This window comes from Schistocerca piceifrons, chromosome 7, assembly GCF_021461385.2.
Source record: "Schistocerca piceifrons isolate TAMUIC-IGC-003096 chromosome 7, iqSchPice1.1, whole genome shotgun sequence".
NCBI classification, from domain to species: Eukaryota; Metazoa; Arthropoda; class Insecta; order Orthoptera; family Acrididae; genus Schistocerca; species Schistocerca piceifrons.
The window spans coordinates 8,263,485-8,284,072 of NC_060144.1; the positions used below are offsets into that span (position 1 = coordinate 8,263,485).

Consider the following 20,588-nt stretch of genomic DNA (forward strand, 5'->3'; position numbering starts at 1 on the left):
CACGTCTAGTGTCTGTTGTATGGACACTAAGCCCTGCCTTAGTAAGGAGACTCAAAACTTTATTGAAAAACCAAGAGCTCAGTTTGAAAGAGACAACTTAAAAAATTAGCACATGCACTCCAAACTGAGTGGTACAAATAGGAAAAATATTGTGAATAATAAAATTCTGTCAAAAATCTATTCAGAATGCAAAATTTTGGGTTTATATATAGATGATAGATATCATACACATTTTGCTTTATTTTAAAGCATCTTCATTGGCTAATGTAACAATATGGTTTCTCTTAGAATTCTGTTTGCTAGGACCATGAATAGTTCTCATGCTTTAACTTGCTGCTATTAAACAGTTTTTACTTATTATTATTTCTTGAGTTTTTTTCTTTTATTTGTTTCCTACTTAATTCTTTATGTCCTCTTACACTCATGTACTAAATTGTTTGCATAGCACTTCACTGATATGAAATATATTTATGTTTTCATGTTTTGTAGGTACACTGCCATCCCATAATCTCATGTACTATGTTTTGATACCGCAGGACACAGTCATCTTTTGTTTTGTTTTGGTAATTTTGGGAGCATCTCTCTATTGCTTTTGTATGCCAGCAATGTTTATATTTTCCAACTGGTGCGTGTGTTTGAGGCTGAATCTGTCTATTTTCATGTCTGTATCTATTGTGGTAGGGTTGTGGTTTTCTTGCCGGAGGTGTTCTGCAAATGTTGAATGGCTGGTGCCATATTTCCATACTCTTTTATGTTCTTTATAACTTATATGAAACACTCTGCTGGTCTGTCCTAAGTAAAGAACATGACAACTCTTACATTAAGGGGTAAATACCAGATTTTTTTATATACGTCAATGTATCCTCCTTCTTTACACATTTCTGAGTGATTGCTTTGGTAAGATAATTTTATTCCTTGTTTCTTAAGGATTTTTACCAACTCTGTGTGTCACTTGGTTCCTGTATGAAAGTGTGTACCAGATCGTTTGTTGAGTATCAGTGCAGTGTGTTGTTGCATAGTAATGGTATTGTTGATGGGTTGCAAAGAGAATATTAACCTACACAACTTGGAAAAAATTATCACTATACCTTAATTTGGAAACTCTAAAGGCTGTATATACTGGATTAGCCAATCCTTTCTTGTCTTATGAACTACTACTAATATAGCACTTACATAAAAAGGGTTTTCATACTGTAGTAGAGAGCCTTGAGGATCATAGTTAAAATGAGGACGATCTGGTAAAAGTCTACTTGCTAGTTTCAACTGTGGGCAGTTTATGCCATGTATATGATGATTACAAATAGAAACATGGAAATTCACACATATGATACAATGCAAAAAAATAACCTTAACAGTTTAACAGCAAAAAGCCCATACATCACAAAAGCTACATTTTATAATTTGTCACCAAAAGATCTTAAGATACTGACAAGAGATGCCTTTAAAAAGTGACTTTCCCATAAATGTCCTTATAACTTCGATTAATATGAATAATAAGGTAAGCAATCCTAGAAATATATATAGTAGTAATGTGCATATAAAACTAACTGTTCACTATGGAATGAATTAATGTCCTACTGTCTGAATTATTTAACTGTGTAATTGTAGTATATTATAAAAATTACTGTAGCTTCATATATGTGTGTCTGAATGTTTTATAGCTCTACTACTCATAAACACACACACACACACACACACACACACACACACACACACACACAATATAATAGAAAGAAACATTCCACATGGGAAAAATATATTAAATAATGCTGTGATTTACCAAACGGGAAAGCGCTGGTAGATAGACACAATAAAAAATACACAAACACACACACAAATATCAAGCTTTCACAACCCACAGTTGCCTCATCAGGAAAGAGGGAAGGAGAGGGAAAGACGAAAGGATGTGGATTTTAAGGGAGAGGGTACGGAGTCATTCCAATCCCGGGAGCGGAAAGACTTACCTTAGGGGGAGAAAGGGACCGGTATACACTCGCACGCACACACACACACATATCCATTCACACATATACAGACACAAGCACACATATGTCTCATGTAACACGTCACAGAAACCACCAGCAAAACCTTAGCCTGTGTTCATAGTCAGCCACAGGATTTAGGTCTTGAAAAGGGTGGAAACTGAATGGATGCCGGCAGACATCCCTCAAAATCTCCCAGACTAAGTGATGAGTGACGCCCATGTCGTGTCCAACTGCTTGAATACTTGTCGTAGGTGCTTCCTCAAAGTGCTCAAGAACATTCTCTTCAAATGCAGCATCCCGCTGTGTTCGAGGTCTTCCAGCATAAACATGATATCCCGCTAATGAGCCTGTTTCACCAAATTGCCGGTGAATTGCTGTAAACGTTTGCAGGTATGGGTAGCATTTTGCTGGGTACCATTCCTCATACAACCATTGAGCTTCATGCGCATTACCATCAACTAGTCCATAAACAAAACCCATATCTTGTTGTTCTTCAAACGAATACTGTACTACCATGCCTACTGTATGACTAAATCACAGGTGAAGTGTGTGTGTTCTGAAGCGAAGCTTTCATGTGAATGCCTCTGACGTGAGTGGAGACAAACAGCAAGATCTATTCAACATGTGTGCATATCACATGTCTGATGAAGCAACCTTGGGTTGCGAAAGCTTGAAATTTGTGTGTTTGTTTGTGTGTTTTTTATCGTGTCTATCAACATACCATCGCTTTCTCGCTTCATCTGATGAAGCAACCTTGGGTTGCGAAAGCTTGAAATCTGTGTGTGTGTTTTTTATCATGTCTATCAACATACGATCGCTTTCTCGTTTGGAAAGGTGCAGTATCTTTATTTTTAATATATATTTTTCCCATGTGGAATGTTTCCCTCTATTTTATGTGTGTGTGTGTGTGTGTGTGTGTGTGGAGGGGGGGGGGGGGGGCAGTGAGGGAGGGTGGGCTGTGTTTGGGTGTGGGTGTGAATGTTTTATAAATCTACCAGTCGTAAAAAATTTTAACTAATCATTCAGTATTCTCAATTATGTGTACATTCAAAACAATGATAAGATTTCAATTTTTACATAGCATAAAATCAAATTACGACACTGTTTCTGCATAATTACACCAGTAATTTGGAATTAATAGAAGGACACCAAATCCACTTGTAAGTGGAGATATCTTGTAGTCAAGGACCAGCTGAAAACTTAGAAGACTGGATTTAAAAACAGCTCTCTGAAAGTATGGCAAATACACAATTATTCAAAACTGTTGTTGAAAACACATATCTGACAACAAGCAAAGAATTAAATACAACAGCAAATAATTACACATATTTGCAAAGCTCACTTACCAATACATGAATGTCCAGAAGGTGACAAGACATACCCCGGATAGCAGTCACATCGAAAGGAACCATCCATATTTGTGCACTTCCCATGTGCACACATACCTGTTTCTTCACATTCATTGTGATCTGAAATGAATAAACAAAAGCCACTAAATACCAGACAATGTTAGAAAAAATGCAGTAAATCTTGAGAATATGAATAAAGATAACACATGATGTCATCATTTAAAAATATCTTTATTTCACTTCCCATTCCAATAGCAAAGTTAGGAAGTTATTATTGTTTTTGTTTCAACACAGTAGCCATATTATTCAGACTACCACAGTAAGAGAGGGGCAGTGATAGAAATATAAGCAGAATCAGACTACCACAGTAAGAGAGGGGGAGTGATGAAATATAAGCAGAATCACATCGAGACAAATTGATCTAATGCACTGGACACAATTTTCAAGCGGTGAATGAGAAACAACTACAACAGCAGCTGATAACCTGTCTCCCTCCCTCCCAAAAGAAAAACACATGGGCTAGCACATTTGCATCCCCACAGAGCATTATCACAAGAATAACTTTTGATTCCTGTATCATATCCTCACACACCCCTAAAAAGCTCTGATCATGCCCAGGAACCAGCTGCAAAGGAGCATCCCCCTCATCACCCGATATCCTCCTGCGCTGGAACAACAGAACCATATCCTTTGGTAGAGCTTCATTTACTTATCATCATGCCTGGAAATGAGGAACATCCTACTCACATTCTTTCTCACTCTTACAAAACTGTATTCTGCAGTCCAACCGATCCTAGACCATCCTTAATACACCTATTCCTAACCCCTTGTCACATTGCCAACACCTTGTCCAATACACCAACCTGGCACATCCTACTCAGTCCTATCATAGGCCTTGCTTATCCTGTCAGAGGCAGGGCAACTTGTGAAAGCAATTATGCCATATACAAGATCTGCTGTAATTTATTTTATCTGAGCATGACCACCAACCATTGTCTATCCAAATGAATGAGCACCACAAAACCATGGCTGAGAGCACAGAAAACACCCATTGAAAAACACAATGCTGAGCACAACATGCAGGATTTCAATAGCTACTTTGCAACTCGTGTCATGCAGATCCTTCTCCTCAATACCAGCTTTTTTGTACTATGTAGAAGGGAGTTGTTCTTGCAACATGTCCTTTTCTGCAGTAATCCCCCCGACCTGAGTCTCCAGTAGCCCTCTGCCCTACATCCACCTCCATCCTACCCCACAACCCTGACTTGGTCATCCTGCACCCATGCCATCTTTTCCACAGTCTCCCTCTCCCTCTGTTCAATCATTCCCTCCTGATCCACTCCTCTACATCATTCTGCAAATGTGCATGACTCCCTCTGCATGTGGGCAGAGTGAACTCGCCGGTGTCACATCCCGTACCATGCACCTGCTACCTCTCTCTCCCCTAAGCATCAGCCACCCTTCTCCAAACCACTCTCCCAATGCCCACCTCCCATTCCACCCAATGCCACTCCTGACTGGTCGAGCTTCAGTGCTGGCGCAATCTGGTTGGCTGGGACAATGTAGCTGTACAGGTGTGTGTGTGTGTGTGTGTGTGTGTGTGTGTGTGTGTGTGTGTGTGTGTGTGTGTGTGTGTAAGGTTTCTTCACATTTACTTTGACTTCTGGCCACTTCTCACTCACTGTGGAAATAAATTTACCTGATATTATCTGCCCTACTCATTTTAAACGTCAGCATGGTAAAAAAAGCAAATCACTGGAAAGATGTTAATCAGCACTATTTCAAAATCACAGCTTTGCCTTGACAACAAAAAGCACTTTTACTTTTACTGGTTAAAGGATATGACTTTTTAAAATTGTATGTTAAGCTAAAGAAAAATTGTGATTTGTATTTTATTCGACCATCATGAAGCTAGTCTTGATTACAAATGAATGCTTGTAAGGTTACAAGTAATTATAGCTCTGCACTTGTTGTAATATGTCTATGATATGTTTCCAATACCTATACAGAATTTTCCATCTGATGACACATCAAATCCAGGAAGGCATTCACAAGTAAAGCTTCCAGGAGAGTTGATGCAGCGGCCTCCCTGACAGTAGCCTTCAGCGCACTCATCGATATCTGTTGAAGAAAAGATGAAGAAAATTACATTTTTCTTAATCACTGTTATTGTACACAGCTGTAACTTATATTTATTGTGACTGAAAACAAAGTATGTCTAGCCTGGTAACATAAAACTAAGTTCCTCTGACTACCAAGGAATGAAAGCGACAAATTTAATGATTCATGAAAGTACGAGGCCAACATTCCTTGCGAAGAGTGGAACAAAATCAATATCGTGACTCATGAACTATTACAATCAAAGGCTCCTCCTCATATTAAGAAGAAAAAGAAAATAGTATGTGGCACACATTCACATCTGTACACCTGAGACCACATTACAATGTGCACGGCAGCAGGAGGAGGAGGGACTTACTTCACTTGCTACTCTCATTTCCTCCCTTTTGTTCCATTTGAAAATGGTGTGTAGGAATAATGAGTGCTAATAAGCCTTTCTATGAACTCATGTTTATCTCATTTTGCAGTCATAGTCATTTGTTGATGTATATGGGATGAAGTAATGTGTTACTTATCCCTGCGAGGCACAATGTTTCTCTCAAAGGGCTGGCCACCAGAGTTTAATAATATGTCCTTGATGCTTTCGTGCATGGTAATAAAACTTTTTATGAAAAAGGCTACTGTTCTCCGAATCTCTGCTACCTCCTCTATTAATCTCACCTGCTGAGAATACCAGATTGATGAACAGTACTCAAAAGTCATATGAAGGAGAGTTTTCTCAGTTACCTACTTTGTGAATGAATTATAGTTTTTTAAACAATGGAAAATCTGGGGTGGAATGTAACAATATAATGAAAAGGATAGTTGCTACTCACCATATAACGAAGATGGTAAGTTGCACAAAGGCGCAACAAAAAGACTGTCAGAAAGTTAGCTTTTGACCAATAAGGCCTTTGTCAAAAGAACATACACACATGTACACACTCACGCAAATGCAACTCATATGCAAATGGCAACAGTTTCTGGCAGCTGGAAGCAGACTGTGAGCAGCAGGGCATTATGGGAGAGGCAACTGGGTGGGGGTAAGGAGGAGGCTGGGGTGGGAGGGGGAGAGTGGCATAGGGATGGGGGACAGTAAAGTGCTGCTGGGAGTGTTCAGGGATGAGATAGAGTGTGGAGCAGATAGGTGCAGTTGGGATGTTAGATGGAGAGTGAGGAAGAGGAGGGGGGGGGGGGGGGGGAGAGGGTTAGGTTAGTGGAAAAGGAGAGAAGTAAAAAGACTCAGTGCATTGGTGAAATAGATGGCTGTGTAGTGCTGGAATGGCAACAGGGAAGTAGCTGATTGGTAAGGACACTGACTCATGAAGGTTGAAACCAGGAAGGTTACGGGAACATAGGATATATTGCAAGGAGAGTTTCCACGTGCACAATTCAGAAAAGCTGGTGTTGGTAAGATTCAGATGGCACAGGCTGTAAAGCAGTCATTGAAATGAAGGACATCGTGTTGAGCGACATGTTCAGCAACAGAGTGGCCCAGTTATTTCTTGGCCACAGTTTGTCGGTGGCCATTCATGATGACAGAGAACAGACAGCTTGTTGGTTGCCATGCCCACATAGAATGCAGCACAGTGGCACCAGCTTAGCTTGTAAATCACATGATTGGTTTCACAGGTAGCCTTGCCTTTGACGGATAGGTGATGTCTGAGAAAGGGATGGTGGTGGGAGGATGTGTTGGACAGGTCTTGCATCTAAGTCTATTACAGGGCTATTTGTTCGTAGGTAATGCCTTCAAAGGAGTCGTAATTGTGGGTGAGGATATAACTGGTCATGACGAGTAGGAAGGAGATGGATGGTTTGCAATCCATTGAGTAGGATGGTAGTGTTCAATAGTGGTAAGGCCGTGGGCATAAAGATGTTAGTGTGAAGGGAGATGGTATCAATAGTGATGAGCAGGGCACCGTGTGGTGAAGGAACTGCAACTGCGGAGAGGTGCTAGTCTACGATAGCAGAGATTCTCTCAGAGGGGGGAAAGTAGCCGGCCACAATAGGGCGTCATGGGTGGTTGGGTTTATAGACTTCAAAAAGCATGTAGAAGGATGGAATCTGGGGAGAGGTTCTGTGATGGGCCTAAGGATTTGACGAGAGACTGGAGATCCTGCTGTACTTCTGGAATGGGTGTGGCAGGGGTTTAGGTGGATGAACCTGACAGCTGGCAGAGTCCTTCTGCCAGGTAATCCTTGCAGTTCAAAACAACAGTGCTGGAGCCTTTGTCAGCAGGTAGGATTATAAGATCGGGATCAGTTTCTAGGTGGTGGGTTGCAGATCTTTCTGTGGATGTAAGGTTACTTTGCATGGTGAGGGATCTGGGAATGACGGTGAGGCAAGGGTCACGTTAAGAAATTCTGGAAAGTTAACAGGGAATGATTTGAGGGCAGAGGGGGTAGATCACGGTTGGATAGTGGAGTGAACTGAGTCAGGCATAAATCAGACTCAACCCAAGACTATTGTTGAACTCTGCCTGACTCAGTTCACTCCTCCATCTGACAGTGATCAGTTGTGCAACCAGTTCTAGAATATCACTCAAGTGTGTGGGACCCATACCTAATAGGACTAACAGGGCATATTGAAGGTATACAGAGAAGGGCAGTATGAATGGTCACACGTTTGTTTGATCCATGGCAGAGTGTCACAGAGATACTGAAGGAACTGAACTGGAAGACTCTTGAAGATAGAAGTAAACTATCCAGAGAAAATCTATTAACTAAGTTTACGAACTGTCTTTAAATGATGACTCTAGGAATATATTACGACCCACTATGTATCACTCACATAGGATTCATGAGGATAAGATTAGAATAATTAATGCACACACACAGAGGCAGTCAAACAATCATTCTCCTTGCATTCCATAGAATGGGAAGAAACCCTAACTAGTACAATGGGACGCACGCTCTGCCATGCACCTCAAGGTGGTTTGCAGAGTATAGATGTAGATGTAGGTGTAGATATAGGTATAGAGCCGTAATGAGTTGGAGCATGTTCACTGCTCAAGATATGTTAAGAAGTTTTTATGAAGTAACTGCATGAAGCTGTGTGTGTGCAATGTCACGGATTGCAAGAATTATTAGCAAGAGATGTAGTTAACTGAAGTGGGTTCACTGCTTTGAATGTTTACGATTGGTAGTCATTGTTGATAAAGTGTAGTTCACGAGATTATAAAGTGGTAATACCATATTTAAACAGTGTTACTTATCATTTAACGCTGTTGGAGTGTTTTGAAATATTTCATAAGTAATGTTAACAGTGCTGTGGGAGGATGTACAGCACTAAGTAAATAGGCATTCCTTGAATCAAATTTAAATGTTCTTTACTGAAAAGCAGACCCTCATTTTCCTATAATTACAACAGTTACTGCACCACTTCATAAATCAAATCACGACCAATAATGATTTGCTGCAATGACAGGAACATTCAACTTTAGATGCTGCCAGCTGAGATGCAAAACTCTACAGAAATTTTTACTATGTGTCTGATGCCATACACATCAAAATACAGCCCTAGTATGTATTGCTAGGCTGTTACCAGCAGCCACGGGGGCAAATAGAGCTGAGTCGTTGTAACCAGTTGGCACAGCCTGATGCAGTACACTTCCAAATGCAGCCCTCACATGTAGAGCTAGGCTGTTACCACCAACCACTGGAGCGCAGCTAACAGAACTGAGATGTCGTAACAGATTGGTAACAGTACACAAACCAAATTCTTAGTATTTAGAATGCAAAGCAGCATAAATAGAAATAATCGTATAAAATATTTTAATGCAAAACTGAGCATTACCCACTACTGTGTTTGTTCACTAACATTCTACTGCAGTGAGAAAACAGTGACAAATCTGCATGACCCTTTGCCAATATGGTACTTTCCACATGTGAGTTAAACTTCATAATAAACTTCCCAAAAAATAAAAACAAATATCAGGTCAAAATCTTTCGAAAATCCTAAAAGTGATATTTACAGCAATGCTGCTTATAAAATTTCAGAGCCAGTGACTCCTCCTCCTGACAGAAGAGATTTTGACCACCACACCTAGTATAGTTTTTCGTTGCCCTCCCAATCTCCGCAATGTCCTTGTCAGACCCTATGCTCCTTCTGCACCCATATCCCTTACCTATGGCTTGTACCCCTCTGATCGCTCCCACTGTAAGATTTGCCCTATGCACCCTCCTATTACCACCAGCTGTTACAGCCCTGTAACTGGAAAACATACTATCAAAGGAGAGCCATCTGTGAAACGACACGTCATATACCAGCTGCTACATAAACACTGTTTGGCCTCTTACATCCGGATGACTACCACCCACACACATATCAGTCAGGATGATTGGGCATAGGCAGAGGGTATATACCAGCAACACACAATATCCTGCTGCAGAGCATGCTCTACAACATGACAGTCACGACCTCGGTGTCTATTTCACCATACACATCTCTCCCAGAAACTAGTTTCTGAGAACTCCAAAGGTGGGAACTAGCGCTACAACCTGTCCTCCATTCTCACCACCCACCTGTCCGTAATTTAAATTAATTGCTTTTGTCTCAGCATTTCTTCACAGTAACTACTCCTTTCTTCACTCCCTTTTATTTTTCTATCGCTGTCATTTCCTGACCTGTCTATTTTTTGCCGTTCCCCTTGCCACCTCTATTACATACAACACACTTAGCTTTTCACTCTCATCAACTCATGCACAATGTTTTAGCAGTAATCTCTGTCTTGCACACTACCCTATCTTCTACCGATAAGCTCTCAGGTTTGCAAATCTCGTCCGGTGAAGTCCCCAACAACCAGTCTTTCCTCTTCATCCCGACCCGTAAGTCTTCCCTGACCTGGCGTTCTGGGTGACTTTTCTGGACTGTACTCCTTTTCCTAAACTTCTCCAGTCCTTTTCCTTCACCACTCTTCCTTCCCCTTCAACTCTTTTGCCAGAAGAAGGGGCCACTAGCTCCAAAAGCATGTAAAAGTTAAACCTTTTTGTATGTGTGTTCTACTGTCACTGTTTGGTGAGTAGATTTTTTTAATCTATCCATTTACATTACATTGTCAATAATTGATTATTTTCGTTTATATACACACATCAAAAAAAGTTTTGCATCACCTCGGTTCCGAGAGTTCTGGAACCTGTACAGAAAATTGGAATAGAGATCAATATAAACATCATTTCTGCCCTTTCTATTGTTCATGAAAACCACACATTGCATGTTGTACCACAATACAGTGAGACCTTCAGAGGTGGTGGTCCAGATTGCTGCACACACCGGTACCTCTAATACCCAGTATTGCATTGCTGCATACTATCCATAAGATCATCAAGGCACTATGGGTCCAGATTGTCCCACTCCTTAAAGGTGATTTGGTGTAGATCCCTCAGAGTGGTTGGTGGGTCACGTCGGCCATGAATAATCCTTTTCAATCTATCCCCAGCATGTTTGGTAGGGTTCATGTAGGGAGAACATGTCAGCCACTCTAGTTGAGTGATGTCGTTATCCTGAAGGAAGTCAATCACAAGATGTGCACAATGGGGGCACGAATTGACATCCATGAAGATGGATGCCTCGGCAATATGCTGCCGATACGTTGCACTATCGGGTGGAGGATGGCATTCCCATATTGTACAGCCATTGCGGCGCCTTCTATGACCACCAGCGGCATACGTCGGCCCCACATAATGCCACCCCGAAATGGCAGGGTACCTCCACATTGCTGCACTCACTAGACAGTGTGTCTTAGGCATTCAGCCTGACTGGGTTGCCTCCAAACGTATTTCCAACAATTGTCTGGTTGAAGGCATATGCGACACTCATCGGAGAAGAGAACGTGATCGCAATCCTGAGCATTCCATTTGGCATGTTGTTGGACCCATCTGTACCGCGCTGCATGGTGTCATGGTTGCAAAGATGGACCTCACCATGGTTGAATTGTAGACAACATGAGCTGTGTACCTCCTTCCTGGTGGAATGACTGGAACTGATCGGCTGTCAGACCCCCTCCGTCTAACGAGTGCTGCTCATGCATGGTTGTTTACTGCTTTGGGTGGGTTTAGTGACATCTCTGAACAGTCAAAGGGACTGTGTCTGTGGTACAATATCCACAGTCAATGTCTGTCTTCAGGAGTTCTGGGAACGGGGGTGATGCAAAACTTTTAATAAAATGACTTGCTTAATGTTTTATGCATAAGCCGCTTTTGTAGACAACAAGGACAATAAAATTACAATACAACTAGCAACATTGGTATGTTTTGGATGAAATTAGACAGACTCTAATGATGATTTATGTATAATTATCAACACACTTCCATAGCTGTTACCCTTTCCTGTATGTCCGTTATCAATAAAGAAAAATAATCTAAATTTCAAATGCTCATCTTGTTTAAAATTGTTTTGTGTTTCTACTGATCATACATTAGAGACTGTTGATCATCATGACCATTTTGCCTTTTAGTTAAAATTCACAGAATATATTATCTTGATTCTAATGGCCGAAGATAAATTAGGATGTATAAAAATGAGACTATTATGGACATATGAAAAATTCTTGGTAAGTCTAGAAACTTTATGTCTTAGATTAAAACATCCACATTAACTATTAAGAATAGTAATGAATAGGTGAGCTTGGTGGCAAAAGTAATATTACACTGGTCACAGTCTATCACCATCGTACACACAGGATACTGAAATGTCAGGAGTAGATATTTCTTTCAAAGCCCTTATGCTCTGAATTGAAATGACAGTTTGACAGCTCAGTAAACAGTACCCTGAGCTTTTTGTGTGCCTTTCTATCACTCAGCACTTGATTGTTAAAGTGAGTAATGAGCTGTCTTGCAATTAATGTTTAGAAGAATATTTCATTCATAGAGTCTGGGATGTGAAATAAAACAGTGATGGATAGACCTAATACATTTGCCTCCATTCTGACTTCTCACTAACTTATCTCTGTAATGCTTGTGAATAGCTTCCCAACTTTTTTTTCTTTAGCAAACATGAAACATTCAGTACACAATGTCCAGATTCAGATTCCTAGTATGAGGGTTTCTATTGGCCCTAATGCATACAGTCTCCTGTCTACCATCATTCACGTTTACGACAAGGCCCTACTAACATAAACTGTAGATCAAGTTAGAGAAGTACAATGAAGTACTTGATAAACTGCTATCTTCTAGAATAAAAATTTACTTTCGGAAAAATTAAGAACAAAAATTGTAAAAAATAGTTAGGAAACAATATTAGTAAATAGTAGGTATAGCAAGAAGGAGTAAAATTCAGATGAAATTCAGATTCAGGAAAAATACAGAGCTGTTGAGGAATTTGGGAAAAATGAAGTAGTAATAAAAGTTCAAATTTAGAAATAAATGGTTATGCCCTGTGTGAAGAACTGATTTGAGCAATCAAACAGTGGTGAGAGACAAATGGATAAAATATGACAGAGAAAATGTGTTAGACTGGTTCCGATAATGATATGGAGGTATCACAACTGTTAAGAGATTGAGCAATGACAATGCTGTGATCTGCAAGTCATCGCAAGTGGCGCTGTGGGAAGACGTCATGCCATTGGAGAGCGCGTCACCTCACCTGTCGGTATCCAAAGGCCACTGGCTGGCTATAACTGTGCACTCACAGCTCAGAGCATTCATTCTTTGATGTGCTTTCTTACATTGAACTTTCACTTTGCTGGCTGCTATCAGCAGCCTACATCCACTTTGACTCTGGACTATCTGTCGACTCTACTTTTGGCTGGCTCCCTTCTATTTATGTAACTCTGAACTCACATGAGTTTATATTAACTGTGCGCATCTACTGTGTCAGTGTATTTCTGTTCACAATAGCAGACTTCAACCGTGGCAACAAGTATTTTCAGACACACAGTGCATTGATATATCAAGCAATATGGCCTAAAAATTTATGAAGCAGTGGCTTCTACAACAGCAGGAACAGTAACAACAACTACCGGAACAACAGCATTTAACAGCTTTGTCTTATGGAGCCTCAGTCATCATTTCACTGCTTTCAAGATAACAGGTTCAGTTTGAAAATAATAATATTGCCTTTCGTGGTATTTGCATAGTGTGTTGGTCCATAAGTTTTCTCCCATGACAAATGCCGATAGGCTGACTTTTGCCGAACTTAGTAAAATATTGTCACATCACTGCAGGTCTCAATCCTGAGTGACTTTCACTGCATTGGAATTTTACAGGCACTGTAAATGGCAGTCAGATTCCTATAAGGACTGGCTCAATGACCTTTAGGGCTTTAAGTGTCACCATGCTTTTGTGTGCTCAGAAGAAACATATCGCAAATTGCATGCTGACTCCATAATTTGGGACTTGCTCCCCCAATATTCACCTGTAACGATGTGTGTTCTCAGGTTGTACAGCATTCAGACCCTTCTATAGATAAGGCACTTAAAATGGCTCTGGCTTTTGAATTCATATAGGAAACTGACAGTAGGTGGGAGTTTCAGTCAGCAGTGTCTACTGTTACAGGAAATCCAAAATGCGATCTGGCCAATCCAGTAAACATGCTATGCCATGTAGATGTTCTTTTCCTCAGCACAATCCTATTTCTGAGACTTTTTAGAGTCCTCTGTCCAAATGGAACTTCAATCAGTATCATTCAGCCTCTTGTCCTCAATGTTACCACTGGCACCTTCACTCATGCTGCCCACATTGATCAGCTACCTGTTTTTTGTGCAGCATTTAAGTGTGTCAGTTGCCCACTACATGTCAGCATAGGCATAATTTTGAATCTAGTTCTACCATTTCCTCCTTTCATGGATTGTGTCGATATTCACCAAATGAAGCAGTGCAGATTATTCAAACAGCTTGTCTGGAAACGGGTAAATCTGTCAAGTTGTTACTGACCCTACAAATGAATGGGTTTGACGTTCCACACCACCAGCGCATTCTCTTCTATCATAAGTAGTACTATCATTGTTGTGTTATGTTCCCCTCTACTACAACCTTTTAATGGGAGAGTAACTGCATATAGTAACAATGACATACAGATAAATAGGGTTTTTGATATAGAAGCACCTTACAAAAATTTCCTAGGGAACTTTCATTTTTTGTCATTATTTCCAATAATGTTGAGGACATACTTAGGTTAGATGCATTCAAATACTTTAGTTCCTCCATTTTGGAAAATTTGTATTTGATGCCTAAGGATATTCCATTCCACAGCATTGAAGAATTAACTGTCTCATATTTCACTCCAGGCTCAGATCAAGTTACAGACGTAGGAGTAAAAATTCATTTAAAACCTGGGTCCATGCCTTGCTTCTCAAAGGTGCGCCTTACCCTGCACATCCTATGAGGTATGGTCAAAGTAGAATTGGACAGGTTGGAGGACCTTGATGCGATTACCCAAGTCCTTCAGCCAATGGACTTCTCCCCTCATAAAGTAATGAAACCAGACAGATTTTCTGACCATGTGGCAATTTTAAGACCATTAATGTCCAGGAAATCAAAGATACTTTTCCAATTCTGTGCCCAGAAGAACTCATTTCCAAGTGGAAAAATGGTGACTTATAATAAGTTTCACTTGCTGGAAGCATACTTTCCAGTTACCGTTATACCTGAAACCTTACGGCTTTACAGTGATCAACAGCTTTTTTGGTCTCTATTGGCACAACCTTCTGCCTTTTGGTATATCCAGCACACTGGTAGTACTGCAATGTTATGTAGAACAACTAGTCCTGCAGTTATTTGGATGATATCATAGAGACTGGGAGAATCCACCAGTGAGCACCTTCAGAACTTGCAATCTTTGTTTTCTCGATTAACCAGTGCAGGCATCAAATGTAACCTATGTAAGAGTAAATTTCTTCAACAGTCCATTGTATACCTAGGATTTATAATCTGTTCTACCAAGCAGCACATCTGTGCCATGGAGAACATGCCCAGGCCCCAGAGTCTCAAGAAACTGCAATCCTTTACAGAAAAATTAGCTACTGCGGCCTTTTTGTTCCGCCTATTGCAAAAATATCCTGCCAGCTCAATGATGTCTCCAGAGTATGCCACAGCTTCTCTCATGCTCGAAAAAGTCCTCCAATTGAAGCCATTCCTCATCCTATTTTCATCAGGAACCCTCTTCTTCTTGCTATGGATGCCTGGAAGCAAGGGGCTGGGTGCAGTGCTGTCCCACAAGGAAGTTAGTGGCTCTGAACATCCTACTATGTTCATTTCCAAGAAACTCAATGTTTCCCACTGTAACTACTGCCAGATTGGAAAAAAGGCATACGCTATGGTTTATGTGGTTCATAGGTTTCATACCTATCTGTGTTGAGCCAAATGCTGAGAGGCCACAAGCCATTGATGGCAATGTTAGAATTGTGTTCTAGCCTCCTGTACGGTATAGTACAAAGACTGCAATGACGGTCATTGTTCTTATCGGCATATACCTATGACATCATATATAAGCCAACAAGTGACCACATCAATGCCAATATTTTGGATCAGCTTCCAGCTACATTGTAGCCTGATTTTGACACCCAGAAAGTCATTACATATCAGCTGGATTCTGATTCTTTGTTGTCCCTTAATATTTTCCTCTCAATGCTGCAGGAGTCATGGCTCAGACTCAAGCACCCCCCACTCTCCGTACAGTTACCAAATGTGTTAAGCATGTATGTGTGATGGCATAGTCTACTCAAAATTTTCTTTGCCTTAAAGAACAGGCTGCCCCTCCACAATGGTGTTGACCTTCTGCAAATGGAACAGAAACAGTCTAGGGTCATTATTCCTCCAGCTCTGCACCCCAGAATACTTGTGCTCCTACACAAAGGTCACTGGGGCATAACCTACATGAAACACCTGCCATACTGTCATACGTACTGGCCAGCTATGGACAAGTACAACAAGACCATGGTCCAGTCTTGCACTGCGTGTGCTCAACGATAATTTGCACCACCAACGGTATTCTGAAGGTCAACAAGAAACTAGTTACTCTTAGGCCTTCTGTCAGTAACATTGGTGCTTTGATCTACCGTGCAGTGAAACACCTTGTTATTCTGGTTAGCCTACTAATAGGTCAGTGTGTGCTTAAAATAACGAACTCAGCAGATTTCTTACACTGATTAAAGGGATTGAATTTGAATACTCTAATATTTTGGTAAGTTTTGATGCGGTTTCTCTCTCTACAGTCACTTTCCTCCTTCTGGTTTGTTACAGTTAGTTGAGTTTTCAGTCTGCTGCTGGATTAACAAACCTATTTTGACATGTGTTTACTTCCACTTACTTTTTATTCAATGACCAGTTCTGTGCACAGAAAAATGGAATTATGGTGAGGAGCCTATTGTCAACTATTATTGCCTTTTTAGTTTATGAAAGATGGCGAGGAATGTGCTTTGGAGTTGGCAGCATTGAAATCTGCATGTTTTCTCAGATATGTAGATGATTCCTGTCCTATCTGACCTCGTGGAACTGATAATTTAAATGGCTATTTAGAACATCTAAATTCAGTCCACATGGATATTCATCTCCCAATGAATGTAGAAAAGGATGGCTGCCTCCCCTTCCTTGAATAGTTGACCAGAAAATGTTTGATACTACAATGGAACACACCATTTATAGGAAGCCAACTCACACTGATTTGTATTCACAGGAAAACAGTTGTTACCATCCGGCTCAATGTGAAATGGTAGAGTCCACGCAGAATACGAGGCTGATGCACAGTGACCAATTTTCGTCTAAAGCACTGGGTAAGTTCATTAGTTTGTTTGGAAGGAGAGGACGACAGTATCTGTCACCATTTGGCCATTCAGCGATGACAAAATCGAGGCACACATCCTGCAATCTGTCTTGAAAGATTTTACAGAAACTACTTGGTAAAAATATTTCGTTTCTGTGTTACTCATAGCTTTATATGTCAGGTTCATGATGATGCGCTCATCATTTTGTTAATGGTCATAGTTATTGAGATTTTTACATGGAAGTAAGATACTGTGCGAAATTTGAAAAAGTTTGCAGTGAAAAACAGGGCTTGCTATGATCTTCCGTTTGGTGCATATTACGTTATGATGTTAAAACATGGAAAATCTAGATGGAATGTAACCATATTACGAAAAGGAAAGTTGCTACTCATCATATAGCAGAGATGCTGAGTTGCAGATAGGCACAACAAAAGACTGTTCCAAATAGAGCTTTCAGCCCAGAAGGCCTGTAAGGCAACTGAAGCCACGCTGTAAGTGTGGCTACAGTTGTATTTTTAATAGAATTCTTTTTAGATACTAACCAAAGCAGAGGATACAGATCTTTTCCAATGGTCATCATGCAAGTATGGGCATGGAGGGTCTCCACTTAATATTTACAAAAAATGTGAGTGTAGGCTTCAGTTTAGAATGACACATCCCCTGCTCAGCATTTCCCCTACAGTGCCCACCCATAACCCCTACCACTACTACCGCTCTCCACATGCGTGCCCTGCCAAGTGCGAACCTACCGGCCATGTTATTCTGTGTGGACTCTACTTTATGCCTTGGTTCACAGGGCCCACTTCATCTCAGGCCCATGAAGTTTGCAAGCCAAGTTAATCCACCCTGAAGTCACCTTTTGTCAGAATAGTTATAGAGCATTGTGCCATTGACTAACCCTGAGTCAGATGAGCGATGATAATAAGGAGATGGCACCAAATACTATGGCCTTATGCAGATAGTATTTGCTGCTGTCATTTACTTATTGATAGTGTTTTCTTTAACATGTTATTAGTGTGAAAACCAATGTCAGAAGGTGAGCGATTTTTAATCAATATAATAAATTTAGCTAATACATTCAAGTTATATTTTATTAATTATATGTACTTTGGTCAACTAAAAAAAGTTAAGTTTATCATTTAAATATGAAATCATGTCATGGAACAAACTCTGAATGCAGTACTCTAGCCAACCAGCAGCGCATAAAGAATGGATAACTAGCCTTCACACACTTCTGACACGCCCTTGCGGTAGCCAGGATGACATTCACAGCGGTAACCATCAGGTGTGTCAATGCATTTTCCAGGTCCACAGATATCTGGCCGGAGTCCACACTCATCAATTCCCTGCACAATTGGTCCAGGCATGCGGCAGAGTTTGGTGTAGGCCTCTGAAACACACGGTTTTTAATTATTAATATCCCTTTAGCCTAGAACCATTTATGAGAAAAGCACTTACATGAGCTAGTTTACCTTAACTAGTTATTTCTATTTAGAGTGCACTGAAAAAACAATTGCATCAATTTCACTTTGGAATATCCAAGCATTGGGGCCTACTAATCGAGAATACTGTACGTTGTTGTTATAGGCCACTGCATTCTAATAACTGGTTTGAAATAAAATAGCTTTTGTGTCCTGTATTGTGACTGTATAGACTGTGGTCAGCTGAAACTGATTTTTATTGTCAGCAACAAAAACCATTAAGGAGCAAATTTACTGAGAAATTTGTTTGTTTATTTGCGACATGCTCCATGATGATGATGGTGGTGCAGATGATTACGATGATGAAAGATGGGAGAAGGTGAAACCCAGTGCCAGCACACAGCCTACTCTTCACGAATAGCACTGACGGGGCCGCCAAGCTTAACATTCCCATCCAAATGACGGACAACCATCAACAGTGTCACATGCCCTCACTTTATGAGACACTGAGGAGAGGTTTGGTTTTAAACCAGCACATTTGCACAAAGTATGGTGATCATGAATTTTATGACACCACCTCTCCTCCCCACAACCAAATACTGGCAGTGAAAATTTTTTTACCACTAGGATTCGAACCAGCTTACCCCCAGGCTGGACGTCACCACACAAACGTGTGTTAGTGTCCTCGACCATGGAGGTGGGTATGTACTAAGAAGTGAGTGCAGGAATTTTAGGATACCCAAAAGATTCTCCACCAGACGTATGGCCATGCACTTCAAATAGCAGTCCCACTTGCTTGCTTCTAGGGAATAACAACCCTATTCATCATAGGTGCATACCCTCAGGAGATATCTCTAAAAGATATAAGGGAAAAAATATGTGAAATAATCTGACACCCCCATCAGGTCTCCACAGTGAGAAATACTTCAAAGGGCAAAACATGTTGAACTGTGCCTCTTGAATAGTCCACTGATGTGTAGACTCCAATTTTAAGCTGTTACACAGATGGAACCCCAGGAAACCCACACACAGTATCTCATTTTACTTATATAGATAACTGAACTGCTATCCTGGAACCTGCTACCGGTTCAGGTTGTCTGTCTAATGGCTTCCAGGGGCGACAAAAATTTGATTTTCAATATCTCACGTAATTTTTGACCAAATTTTCAATTTTAAGATGCTGTCATGATCTACTCATTAAGATGTAAAGTGTCATTATTATGTTTAAAACAATAAGACAATAATTACAGTTAGAAACTGTATGTTCGTCTTGAGGAAGTTTTGCTGATGGCACACAAATCTTGGATTACATTTGTCCAGCAACTGAAAATGAGAGCACTTAGAAACTTCCAACAAACCTGACACATAATTTCAAACCCTTACGAAACTCTTCTTTTCCTGACACCCCTGCTGATGCTCCACCCCCCCCCCCCCTCCTACACTCACACTCACACTCACTCACACACACACACACACACACACACACACACACACACACAAAACAACAAAAGGAATGATGTTGATCGATTGCTAAATTTTTGCTGTTCATGCAATCAAACTGCAGCATTAAGCATGACATTTTAATTTGTTATACTTGTTCAAATACAAATCCAAAATGAACAAGCTTTATACCACTGAAAAGAGGAAGTTTCAAAGTTTGTTTTTCATAATGTTTAATGACAATTTAATAAATTTAATAATTTGTGATTAATTAGTTTGACACTGGGGTTGAGAGTCTGCACAAGTTGTAATCGGTAGGGCCTGTATAGCAAATGACGTATCAGAGCTTTCTATACAGTTGGTTGGGGTATCCCAAGTTCTCAACTGACCCTGCTGGTAGACTTACTGTGACTGTGCACAAAACTTTCTCGAATCCATCGGACATCATCCTCTGACACACATGGTCGGCCTATGCTTTTTCCTTTGCACACACTCCCAGTCTGTTTAAATTGCTGAAACCAACGGCTAATGCTTTCGTGAGTTGGTGGTTGAACACCAAATTTGGTACAAAATGTCTGCTCCACTGCAATTTGGGACT

At 40.5% G+C, this 20,588-nt stretch overlaps 1 protein-coding gene across 1 annotated transcript in view; it reads right to left on the reverse strand.

Annotated features, from left to right (window-relative positions):
- Positions 1 to 20,588, reverse strand: part of LOC124805008 (fibrillin-2-like) — a 425,338-nt gene that overhangs the window by 304,593 nt on the left and 100,157 nt on the right. The window contains exons 7-9 of the mRNA XM_047265408.1: positions 18,352 to 18,519; positions 5,336 to 5,455; positions 3,332 to 3,454 (exon numbers count right to left, since the gene is read on the reverse strand). Of these exons, the coding sequence (XP_047121364.1) occupies positions 3,332 to 3,454; positions 5,336 to 5,455; positions 18,352 to 18,519 (411 nt within the window). The remainder of the gene's footprint in view (positions 1 to 3,331; positions 3,455 to 5,335; positions 5,456 to 18,351; positions 18,520 to 20,588) is intronic.